This window comes from Microchirus variegatus, assembly GCF_963457635.1.
Source record: "Microchirus variegatus genome assembly, chromosome: 12".
Classification (NCBI taxonomy): domain Eukaryota; kingdom Metazoa; phylum Chordata; class Actinopteri; order Pleuronectiformes; family Soleidae; genus Microchirus; species Microchirus variegatus.
This window is the reverse complement of record NC_139813.1, coordinates 17,680,620-17,693,837: the sequence shown is the minus strand read 5'-3', so window position 1 is coordinate 17,693,837 and position 13,218 is coordinate 17,680,620. Positions and strand designations below refer to the sequence as shown.

The following is a 13,218-nucleotide window of genomic DNA, read 5'->3' as shown; positions in this document are numbered from 1 at the left end:
GCTGTTTTCTCACCTGTCTTCCCCGCCTTTTTTTCCCCTCTTTCTTAATCACCTCCAGCATCTGACATGTCCCTGAATACATCACCCTCACCAAACCAGTTCAGAAAAGGTTTTCAGGCCAAACACAGTCTCTTTATTGATTTATTTATTCTTGTATTCATGAACTACTTTCAGAAATGCACTGACCTTCGGACATTCTCCAGAAATTGACTTTTAAAAAGACATGTAAACGTGTTAGCCAGACAGAAATTGCACTTAATCATATTTCTCAAAGTCCGAGTAACAAACCTTGAAAATGTAGTCGAGTGGAGTGGAGTTACTAATGCATGTCCCATGTTTTATGATCCAAGAAATAACAGAAGAGGCTGGTGTGCAGAAAAAAGACTACAGCGAGAACATGAATGTAGCCTATCTTTAAGAATTAAACATTTTACTCAACATGGTACCAAATGGCCACCAGTTTAAGTTGTTTATTTAGGATACCCGCAAAAAGGGCCGCATGTGTGATCGCAAATGTCTGCAAAAGTCGCTCTGGACGACATGACTTTAGAGATTCTATTCCCAGCTCTCCTTTCCCTTGAAACGGCAGATAATCCACGGTGATTAAATGGATGCGTGTCATGCCTGGGGCTCAAGGCAGGCGTCACCCCCTCACTTGGATCCTCCAGAGATTCTCCTGCTGTTTTGAAACGGGTCTCACCACCTGACATCCTCCCGCTGCTACCGTTCCATCTCGAGTGAACGGCAAACTCTTCATTATCTGGAGTTTATGTCTGAAAACACATGCACTAAGGAAACGGCTGCAGGTGTAGAGTGGTACCCAAACAGTTAGGCCTTATACCAAAATGTGATTATTTCACAACCAATGCTCTGTTTTTACTGATCATAGGTTTAACTTGGATTAAGGTTTAATACTAGTCTAGTAACATAGGAATTGCACGCTGTATGTACAGTGTATACATCAGTTAATATTAGGGCTGCAACTTAAAGTCATTATAGATTCATCATGTTTTGTTAATTGGTCATAGACTAATGGCCTATAACATTTAAGTGTTATACCTATTACAAGGTAGCTTGAAGACATTCACTGAATCATCAAAAACACAATAAGTAACCACATTTTTGACAATTTAACGCAATAAATGGATCATTTCATCTGATTTCCTTTTGATTTCAGCTGTGGTTAATTAGTCAGACACATACAGCCAAATAAAGATTATAATGAGTCATATTCTGTTTTTTTTCCCAGCTGATGAATGATTTTTTAGTTCCCTCTTCATTTATTTCCGTCTCCAGAGCTGATTTGTTCATATGCACTAAACGGCTGATTGTGATTATCTTGGACAGCCATTATTACACTCTCATGATTCATAATTTAAAGTACTTTACTTTTATCTTTTCTTACTTCTCATTTTTCGTCCTCACGCCTCTCTCTCTCTCTCTCATGTTCTCTTTGATCCTGACTTCCATCCTCAGCACTGCTTCTGTTTCATCCTCCCTGCTCTCATACACACAAACTAACACACGCATTAAATTCAACACACAACAATTAAAATGACGGTACATATATCGTAATGCAATGATTCTATATCTACTCCAAAACAATGTTAACAAGAATGCAGTCTTCTCTTTCCTTAAATAACTTAATAACCCTAACCTGCTGGTGTCTTCAACTGTAACTTGAGAGGAAAATCAATCCTTACGCGTCTGAACATTTATGGTTTTGTTAAATGACTAAAGTATTGAGAACTTAACAGGCTGTACCTGCAGCGGTTGCAACCGGTTGGAGTAGAGTTTCATCATCCCGATACTGGAACGGGCATGATATGTATCATGTTTGTCTGTTTTGCCTTGCGTCATTACTCTACCACTCAGGGCGCATCGGATATTTTATTAAAGCAATATATGGAAGTTATATGGAGTACATTTTTTTTGGTAGCATATTCAGAGTATGAGCATTTGTGTAGGATGAGATATGATAAGTACCGTCTTCGTCTTTCCTTTCCCTCGTCGCCGACGTAGCTCTGCATCCTCAAGTGACACAATGGCCTCTGTGATGAGACAGTCGAGACAGTGATGATAAAGCAGGACTGAGGATATTATTTATGACAAATGGTGAATAGATATGACATGATGAGGGAAGGAAGATGTGATGATGATTATCAAACGTATCGCTCACTCTTTGTTTCTCACATGTCCAGATTCTGCAGCATCTGTCACATTAAGACACATTTCTACTGATATGAGGAGCTGAAATACTTTAGTATAATCAGTCTTATCATTTTTTTATGTAAATATCAAAACATTCTCTAGTTTGATCTCCTCACAAATTATAATGCAATACTTTTCTTGTAGTCTGATATCGTAGTCTCAAAATAAGCTATTTTATGTACCATTATCTGCCACTACATTCTGGGATATCTTTACTTTACCACATTTCCTGCCCAAATTACTGCTATAATAATTAGCAAATAAACTGACAATGACAATAACTGCCCTACCATTTACAGTAAACTGGTAGCCACAGGGATTTGAAATAAAACCGTATTATAGTTTTTATTATAGTAGTATATACTCCATATGTTGGCTTTGAAATTAAAATCAACCAAAGCAGAATTGTTTTCTCTACACTCTTAGAAATAAGGGTTCCAAAAGGGTTCTTCTACAAGAGCTGAGGTTCTACCTGGAAGACCCTTTCCCTGAAGAAAGGGTTTTTCAAGGGTTCTTAACACTAATGGTTCCAGTAAGAACCATTTTGATCCAGAGAACACTTTGAAACCCCTTTCCTGAATAAAGGGTTTTAAAGGGGTTCTTGGTGGAACCTTTATAAAAAGGTTCTACCTGGAGCCAAAAAGGGTTCTCCTATGAGGACAAGCCGAAGAACCTTATATGGTTCTCCTTAGCACTTTTATTTCTAAGTGTAATCATTACAGATAAGGGTTTTGTGTTGCTGTTGTTTATTCACCAACCAAAATGAAATGAGTCTCCCTTTATCCGTCCTCAGGGACGATGGAAAGGAGGGTCTGAAGTTCTACACCAATCCGTCCTACTTCTTCGATCTGTGGCGAGAGAAGATGCTGCAGGACACGGAGGACAAGAGGAAGGAGAGACGGAAACAGAAGGTAAGTGTTGGAAATGACAAGCACGGGGCCCTCGACGGTGTATATTTTTACTCTTTTTTTTTCCCCATGCCGACTCTGTAATAGATGGAGGTGTTTATGACGAGCGCCCTCGAAATGAAAACGCTGAGTTTAGTGCGTGGGAAGACTTCCTGTTCCCTCTGCGGATACAGATTGATGTGTCCTGCTTGAATAAATGGACAGGGTGATTCAGTGATAGATTTATAAGCCTGGATTTGCACCATGTACTCTAATGCATTCATTAGCCACCAGTCATAGATTAATCAAGTCTTCCTCTAGTCAGCCCTCTCAGTTATTACTTGTGTGATCATTGCATCTAATTAATGGAAGCATCTGCTGTTCAGTGTGCATCACCTCTCTGCACACACACACACACACACACACATGCAGCCTCCTCGAGAGGAAGCTCTGACACACATGTGCAGTCACACGCGTTTGTGTTTGTTTAATTTTGATTAACACAGACGCACCAATTAAGTAGAAAAGCTCTTTCACTTCCACAGAATCCTTCTATCGCTTATCAAGCGCAGAGCTCTCACCCCCTTACTCGAAGGAGGAAGAAGGGGTTTCCCACCCTCCACACCAGGAGCTGTAATCAGTACCAGCTTGCTTTTTCCCTGCGTGGGAAGCGCGGGGCGTGCTCCTCCGCTTTGCTCTCTCGTAGTCAATCAAAGCCCGTCAGCGGAGAATAAGGGGAGTGATTTCCCATAGAGGGCTCATGTAAATGAAGAGGTTATAATTTGCCGGTTATGAGGTTTTTAATGATGGTGGGAACGTGGCGTCGTAGGCAGAGGGTGCGTTTGGTCATGAATTTGTTGGACTCATCGTTCTTCATGTTGGTCATCTGCTCTTTAATAGCAAAAGACACACACATTGATTGATTTCTCGCCTAAATGTAAAACGAAACGACGCTCATCTGCGGCGAGGAGTTGGGTTGATATGACTGCTTGTAGCCACAGCTCATTCCAGTTATTTCATCCTAATTAAAGCCCCGGGTGGGCTTGGCTTGTAAAGCCTCATTCATTTCCCTCCCTCACCACACTGGCAGTTAGACAGACCCCATGGAAAGGCCTAGAGGACATTCGCAGGGAGAGCAGCATGGATTAGAGGGATTACGCACACATATTTGTTGGTTTTTGTAACCATCACAGGAGATAAATGGTCTGAATGAGGATTTTGGGGAGGGTAAATACAGTGTGGAGAGATTATGTGTTTGTCTTTGGGAAGCATGCAGACATTCAAGTCATTTAAAGAGCAGAAAATAAAGATTCCTGCTCTCACGTTACACGCACGGATACGCTAACAGGTGAAATCTAGTGAATCGTCGATACATTTGGACTTCATCAGCTTGTTGATCGAGTCGTTCTGCTGCATCGTCTTAATGTGCCCCAGTCACGGCGTTCATAAACTGAGTGTGTGAGTGTGAGTGTGTGTTGCTGTAATTATGTATACACTTGGTGCTGCGCCTTATTATTTCAACCAGTAAATTACAGACATCCATTATATTCCCTGCTTTTAAACTTCTAGATTCTTTTTTCCAGAGACAACCACACACACATGCACACACACGGTTCAGACAAATCTATAACAATCTAAATTGAGCATGATCTACGATGCAGCCTGTGTCACATGTCACTCACTGTGAAGATTGGCTGCCAACACGTTTCGCTCTGTGACAGACAATGTTCGAGCCGTGCCACTCATCCAGTCTTCTCCCTTTTTTTACTCTTGCTCAGTTTTCCTGACTTTATATTTTACGAGTTATGGCTGAGAAATATGGTGAGGATTTTACAACGCTGATTAGAACACAACTTTATGTCATCTAAACAGCCGGAGAGGGCTGAGCTAAGCCAAAGCTCGGACTTGATTGCCCTCATTGATAATGCACTCAAGTGGTGATCCGAAACAAACTCATCTGCTGCATAAAAATGTTGAAATTATGTGTTGGGAGTTGTCGAAAATAGAAGCAGAGCAGATAAACTCAGAGTGCTGGCTGTGAAAAGAGACCATACTGTAATTTAAATCTCCACTTCTGAATTGGAGACTTCTGGAAATTGGTACCTGACAAAGACAGGGTCAATGAGAGGAGCGAGATTACCACGCACAACATTTCCTCTGCAGAGGTTCGTTACGTACTGTGTGCTTTGCTTCGTCTTATTCAACCATCAGATGGTTTTCTTACTCGGTCAATAGTTTATAAACTCGGGAGTTTACAAAACTGGCACATATAGATTGGCAGCCGGTGATGAATGAGGTGCAGCAGAGGGAGGAGAAAGGAAAAGAAAGCCACAATCTCTTTAGCTCCCGTGTTAGCTGTGTTAGTCTGTGCTGAGTGAGTCTGAGCGATGAGGGAAAAGTCCAAAGAGAGAGCAGTGGGTAAGAGTGGAGATGAGAGACACATCGGTGCTGTTTGGTCTCCTGTGGAGAATACCCTTTGTGTCCCATTCTTCTGTCATGACAGCACTTACTGGCATTTTCATTGAAAAATAGTGGCATTTAAATCCCACACTGTTCTTCTTATTAAGCCAATTGAAGAAGGAATAAATGCTTTCTGAATTTGATCTAGCTTAAATATATCACTGCCGGGGCATTGTTGTGTGCATAGCTTGATTAAGTGACAAGCTTTTATTTTATTAAAGAAATGTGCACTTTTGCTCGCCACTAGTGAAGAAGTGTGCGGAATATTAAAGAGACTACAAGGCAGCGAGGAGTTGTCCGTCTTATTTGTGCCATAAATGTCAGTCTCTTTGCTTATTTGTTTTTTATGAAATGAATTTTAAAGAAAAGTTGCAAAAGCCACAAAAGCATTAGGTTGTTTTAAGTCTGGAGTCAGGAAGGTCATGTTCAGTTATAAACTCCCCCTAAAGCCAAACGCTATTGTGAGTACAATAAATATAATCCATCATTATAGCTTTTTGATACAACTTCACATACATCTTAACTGCACCTTCACAGAGATGGACCAGGACTGACAACCTAAATGGTGCCCGGCTCCGAGCCACAGCAGCTGCATGTCATCACAGGCACACAGGGCTTTTTTGTGGAAGTGTATATACAAGCTAGAAATTACACATATAAACACAGGACTTAGACGAAGTAAAGTGACATAGCAAGAAGAAGAAGAGATAAATAAAAGTGGAAAGGAGACAAAACATCAAATAAAACAAAGGCAGGCAGAACAAGCGAGGGCATTAAAAAGAAAACAAACAAAGAAGCGCTACTCAAGTAGGGGTTTTTGTCTGTTTTTGGAGCATTTCAGTTGTGTAAGGTTTTGATTAACATATGTAAAATAAACTCAAACAAAAGGCTTCCCTTTTAAATAGTTATTTAACTTACATCTGTCTACATTCCTTGAGTTGGGCAAGAGCATCTGTGAGCTTAATGACTAAAGTGCTTATTCAGATTACTAAGCTGAATGTAGATGCAGATAAATAATAATAAAAAATGATTATGTGTTAAATGTTGACATTTTAACTCGATGCTTTGGCAGGATATTGCATTAAGTACATCTTTAAAGAATTAATACGGTCAGCATAATCTGCAACACAAAACCAGGCAGTTTTAATGACCATGTCTGACTAGAAAGACGCTTTTTTAATGTATTGGCTTAAACAGCAGCTTTTCCTTTTTTCACTTAAACGGCGTCTTTTCTTAAACAAGGACATAAAAAAATAAGCTTAATGTCAATGCCAGCTGCTGCACAGGTACAAAGATTGAGAGCTCAGATACGCTGCTTTTTCACCGACAAGACCACCTGGTTTAGATGCTACAGTGTGTGTGTGAGAGATGAAAGAACACAACTGATCTCTCCAGGAGAGGAGATTTTTAAACATTGGACCAACCAGATACAGTATTACGTCCTCCTGAGGTATCTGAGTGCAAGCAAGTACTACTGCGTGTAATGTTGGACTGATACAGATCAGGAGTGATGGATTTCTATTTTTCTAACACAAGTACTTGCATTCAAAAATAGACATTTGTATGAGTGTTTTCCATCTGACTCTGTTCCTCTCAACCTTTTCTTGATCCTGGTCTAACTCTGTGCAGCTGGATATTCCTTATCATGTGTGTCCCAAGGGCTTTATAAGCATCCTCTCTGAAACCCCTCCTCCTTTCCTCAGTACCCCAGAGGTAAGACCTCCTCCCCTTCCCTCCGTATCCTCTCTCCCCAACTTGACTTTGCATCTGGCAGAGCATCTGCTCCCAACATGGCAGCCTGCAGCCCTCCTTCAATCCCAAATAACTTGTATCCCTTTTGGTTTGATCTGGATGAGCGAGCTTCCTGCCTCCAACATGTTACTAACTCAACTTTTTCCAGTGTTTACCTGCTCTGGCTGCATTCCAACACTTCTTCAGGGGTAGTAGTAGGTTCTGGAAAGATCGAAACATTAGGTCAGTCATATTCCAAAAACAGAATAAAAGCACTACATGCAAAGTTTTATTTTTAGGTTTATCCTACAGCATCCTAGTGTAAAGTAGAGAAGTATGAAGTTCTCCTCAGCTACTGTCCATCTTTATTTTGAAGACAATCACTTCCTTACTGACTAGTTATAGTTATATTTAAAAGGAAGTAAAACATGCTGCTACCTTGGACTCTACAGTACAGGAAGGTTGGGATTCAGCCATGGAGAAGAACAGTCACTAACAACAAGAAAATGAACGTGCCACATTCTGGCTAACTAACTGCACATTGCTTTGGTTGAGTGATCAAACTAACTTTAAATTCTGACGTGCATTGAAGCAGAGATGTGTGATAATTTGTGGACTGGATTGTTGTTGCAAAAAAATATGATATAAATATCAAATCACAAGGGCTACATTTGACTCTGCTTGTGCTCTAGACAATTAAATGTAATGGGTTTTTTTTTTATGTTAAAACGATGACTTAAGTGCTCTCATCAGAAATGCCAGTAGCTGCAGATGAATACAGTCGTGGTATGTGCTGAGCAAATGGGTGAATTGTATGAGGGGGTTTGTGTTGTTGTCAGCAGCAGCAGCAGCAGCAGGGTGGTCCTGTGGCTGCGGGGGCCTCGGTGTGGGGGTTATTTACCCACTAACATGGATTCATTTCTGCTGAGTATGTCAAATTGAACATGCACCAAAAAAAAAATAAAAAAAATATGAGTATGAGCACAGGGCGCCACATGAGAATGCATCCTGCATATAACATAAATCTACGACTGCTGTATTACACACGGTCACAGTGCTTACACAGCGACACCATCTCAGCCAGCGCCTCCTCAGATGAAAGATGACGGCCAGGCGGAGAGGCTCACAGATCCTCTGAAATTAGCTCCCCGTAGAACAGCTGTGACCAACACAAACTGTACACACTCGCTAATGCGAAACAAACACGCAGATGCACTCTTTCGAGGACCTTTTCTCTGCGATTCACCTTCACAGTGCTGCACTCTGACCTTCGCCGTGACGACACTTTGTTGGACGGAGCGTCGTATGGTGGCCTTACAGATGTAAATCTTGCACTTTAACCATGGACTGACTATAAAACGGTGTGACAGCATTGTGTAATCTGGAGCCAGAAGCAGACTCAGAGACATACATGGTCGTACAGCTTGGAACCACACTGAAGAAACCAAAAACATCTTCTGAGAATCAAACTAGAAACTCTGCAAACACATTTATGTACTGAGCAGCTGTGATGTGTATACCAGAATATAGGTTGAACACTCACTGTAGGTTGACGTCCTTATACAGCTGGTAGTTGGTGGTGATCAAACACAGGTGTAATCAGTCAGTGCCAAGTCTCTCCTGCACACCCAGAACAAGGAGACGGTTAAAACAAAGACTGGAATGATTAAATAAACAGTGAATTCCAGAAAGTATGATGAAAAGAAGCAGTTAGCCACCAGGGGGCGAGTTTCTTGAGGAGTTAATGGCCTCGATTACTAGTTTCAGGTCTTCAGCTATTTTGTGAGTGGACAACAACAGCTTGTAGTGTCCAATAAGACAGGGTTTCTCAATCCTGGTCCCGGGGACTCACTGCCCTCCGTGTTTTAGACGTTGCCCTCCTCCATCATACCTGATTCAGATGAACAGCTCGTTATCAGGCGTCTGCAGAACTCGATGACGAGCTGACCATTTTTAATCAGGTGTGATAGAGCAGGACAACGTCTGAATCATGCAGGACAGTGTTTCCCTGAGGACCAGGATTGAGAAACTAGACGTTTCCCTGCTCCAACACACCTGATTCATATAGTCAGCGAGCTCTGCAGAAGCCTGATAACGATCCATTTATTTGAATGTGGTGTGTTGGAGCAACATCTAAAACATGCAGGAGAGCAGGATGGAGAAACCCTGCAATAGGGCACTGGTTGCAGGTGACGTCTGTAATCTCTTACTTGCATAAAGTGTGGTGACGCTGATCAAACAGTGAATCTCAAGGAGTACATTTTGCAACCGGAACACTTTATCCACTTTTATAAACAGTCTAATTGCGATTCTTTATCAGTTATCTACCTGCGCTACACCCAACAAAGTTAAAAGCATATAATAATACTCCAATAAATCTATTACAGTATGCCGACTTATTTTGCTGCAGATGGTGCTCTTCAATGGTTGTTTAAATATTGCCAGGCGAGAGTGCCTGCAAATGCTTTTAGCAAGTCAGAGGTTAATCTGAGTAAGAGTAATCTTCTAATTTATATGACAGGCGTGCGGCCCGAGATTTTGTGGCTCAGCATAGTTTGAAAAATGGGCAGAGGACGATAAGTGAAAGTTGTGATGCAGCGTCTTCTGTTGTCTGAAGTCAGCTCAGAGAGACGAATGTGTTGCACGAGTCTTGGATAAGGCCACTGAATCTCAATGTGTGTGTGTGTGTGTGTGTTTGTGAGCTTCAGCTCAGCCAATGCTCATCACGGGTAATGGGCCATAATGAATTAGAACCTAATCAATGTGCATTAGCATCAGGATTCATTCCCACACTCACTCTTTGGCCACCTGACCGCAGCGTGGATGAGCAAATATCAGCGTCGTTCAGTCAAACCGGATGAAAGCGATGTTCACAACCCACGCTGTGATGAATCAGCCAGCACATTTGATTTTTTTTTAAACACACACACACACACACTCATATACACATTGTGGATTTTCTGTGTGAGGCATTTCCTGTACTTGATTTTAGACGGAATGATGCACAACAAATTTGTCCCGACACGCGCAGGTAAACAATCTGCACGGTGTTTCTTTCTGCTTCGAGGAAAAACAACAATCACAGAGACTCTCTAGTGGAAAAAACATTTCCTTCATATCAACAAATACCAAAAGAGAAATCAATTGAATGTACGAGCAATTACTGTGTGCAAGCGTATGTGTGTGTTTATAGCCAACGCACCAACCATCGTACTGCAATAACAGCTCATTAGATCGCTACACGTGTAATAATCCACTGGTGAAAATAGTCCCCGACGTACAGTTGGTAATATTTACTAAACTAATAACCAATAGACAGGCAAGGCATTATCAGAAAGTTTAATTTAATCTTGAGTCTTGCCAAAGATTTGTTCTCAAACTTTACATCTTTATCCTAGAAATATAGTGTGTTTTCATCTGTTGTTTTTTTTTCTTGTCAGCATAGCTAATTTATTGTAAATGCTTGAGGTGGTTTAGCATAAATAAGTCAAGTGTTTTCATGCATATCAGTATTTAGTTGAACTGTGAAATGGCCCCCGTCTTCATTTCCTGAAGTTATAAACTGCTTTTTGTCGAGTTGACTCGCACGTGTGTGTGTGTGTGTGTGTGTGTGTGTTTTTTCCCTGTCATTCTTTAGGTTGTGTTGTTGTTGTTGTCGTCATTGGTCACACGCATAAACAAAACATGTCTTTATAGACTGTCCTCCCATTCCAGTGACATCTCTGTCATTCTACCTGCATCTTCTGTTCTGCGCTGAAGCCCGGCTTTGTTATTTCACTGTTTATGTGTGTGTGTGTGTGTGTGTGTGTGTGTGTGTGTGTGTGTGTGTGCAGCTGGGTTCCCAACCTGCATTGTGACGTCCCCCCCCCCATTGCTGTGCACGGTGTCATTTTCTGTTTAACAGCACTTTTTCTCCCCTCTGTCCCCCTTTGTCCCACTTACTCTCACCGCCCACTCTGTTGTTGTTGTTGTGACTGTGTGCAGCAGTGTTGCGCTCAATCCTGTGCTGTGTTGATTTTTTATTTTTTTTTGGAAACCCCGTCCCCTCACACCCCTGGTGCTTCTCTTGTGGTTTTTTTGTTTTTGTTCTTATAGTTGCAGGATCCCCGCATGTATGATCAGGTCTATAGGTACTTAGACCTTCCAGGGCAGGTATGTGAAAATACAGCGTTTATTATTATTATTATTATTTTTTGTGTGTGTGTGAAGTTCTCTGCTTACTTTCTTTAAAGTGTTTGTGGACATAGTCATACTGGAGAAGCAGAGAGTGCTGTTTGATGACTTAAAAAAAAAAATCAATTTCAACATTCAACAGTTTCCTGTTACATAATATGATTTGAGTTAATCCATCACTGAGCACTCCCTGTTCCTAAGCTTGTATGACATGCTTTTTTTTATTTTCTGAAAAGTGTTTTCTTTTAAAAAACAGTGAGCAAGATAAAAACAAATTTAAAGATGGATATAGCTGCCTTTATACACGATTAATGAACAGCCAGACACAGCAACTTATATCCATGTTGAAATTCTAATTTGGACTATGTTTGTCACCTTTTCCTGTTGTTGTTGTGTGTATCAACAGCTAACCTGTTGTCTACTCTCCCTCTTCCTTTTTTCTCTCATCCCTAAACCATTTCATACTCACCTCCGCCAAAACCATCGCCTCTCGCCGCCTTTCCCTCCACCGAAGCTGAAGGCAATAGACCGCCCGCAGGAGCCGGAGAAGGTGCCGCGGGCGCCTCACGATCGCAAGAAGGAGTGGCAGAAACTGGCGCTGGGCGCGGAACTGGCCCAGGACATTCCTGAAGACAGACACCGAGAGGCCAACGGATCTGCGGGACATTACCACACCAACAGGTATGTGAACTTCATTTATCACATAACAGAACAGGAACTCGTCTACCGTCTTCGATACACAGCTTAACCTTGCGTTTCCTCTCAAACCGACACAGTGTAGTTTAGCCTTGAAAGCCTGATCTGCTTTTCTGCTGCTGGGTTGTTAGGCCAATTGGTTCACAATGTGTCATTGTGAAGATGACGCATCGAGAAGAAGACACTGCTACACACTGATATTTCCTAAAAAAGAAACACAAATGGCCTTGATTCCTGTCTCTCCGTCGCATGGTATGAACATGATAACTATTCCATTCCCATTGTCTGCTCAAAATGACAATTCTCTGATGACCGATTAAGAGACAGAACTGCAAATAAGACTAAAATCACCCTACATTGTTTTTGTTTAAAAATTTAATTCTGCTCTGGACTCGTCTGTCGCTCACACTTGACATTTTTTGTGGGGTTTTTTGTCTGCATGCATGCGTGTGTGGACTAGGCCTAACTGCCACTTGGTGTAAACGGGGCATTCAGTGACATTCAGCGTGTTGCAGATTTGAAACGATCCAATTAAAAATGCTTCCTGGTGTCCACAGAAACAGACGATATAGAACTTAATTTAAAATGTCAATGAGCCTTATCAGTGCTGATTAGATAAACACTTATTTGTCAGCAGTCCCTGGATCTGCAAAATAAATAAATAAATAAATTGTGCCCACTCCACTGAGAGTGGGTTCTTGCAATTTACACTCCACTGGCACTGGAGGAAATGCAGCTACAGCACTAATGATGAAGGTCCGTCACTGCTGTGATTGCATTTATTGTGACTCAATGCTCCAGTGCCACTCATATACAATAATTTCCCCCACCAGTCAATGTGATTAATAAGAAAGGGCTTTTATGAAAATGACTTGTTTTCTCAGGGTTCTGTCAGATCCGCGAATAGCTGAAATTAAAATGTTTGTCCAGGCGATGATTAAAATGGATTTCAAGCTCAATTTAAAGCCACCTGCTGTATGAAGACGGTTGATGAAGATGTGAGAGAAAACAAAAACGAGCCTCGGTGCACACGATAGACAAATCAGAGCAGCTCAGCGGT

General features: G+C 41.4%; 1 protein-coding gene across 1 annotated transcript in view; it reads left to right on the top strand.

Annotated features, from left to right (window-relative positions):
* Nucleotides 1–13,218, top strand: part of wasf1 (WASP family member 1) — a 58,139-nt gene that overhangs the window by 39,254 nt on the left and 5,667 nt on the right. The window contains exons 5-8 of the mRNA XM_083898833.1: nucleotides 3,005–3,122; nucleotides 7,188–7,271; nucleotides 11,385–11,441; nucleotides 11,977–12,143. Coding sequence (XP_083754959.1) covers nucleotides 3,005–3,122; nucleotides 7,188–7,271; nucleotides 11,385–11,441; nucleotides 11,977–12,143 — 426 coding nt within the window. The remainder of the gene's footprint in view (nucleotides 1–3,004; nucleotides 3,123–7,187; nucleotides 7,272–11,384; nucleotides 11,442–11,976; nucleotides 12,144–13,218) is intronic.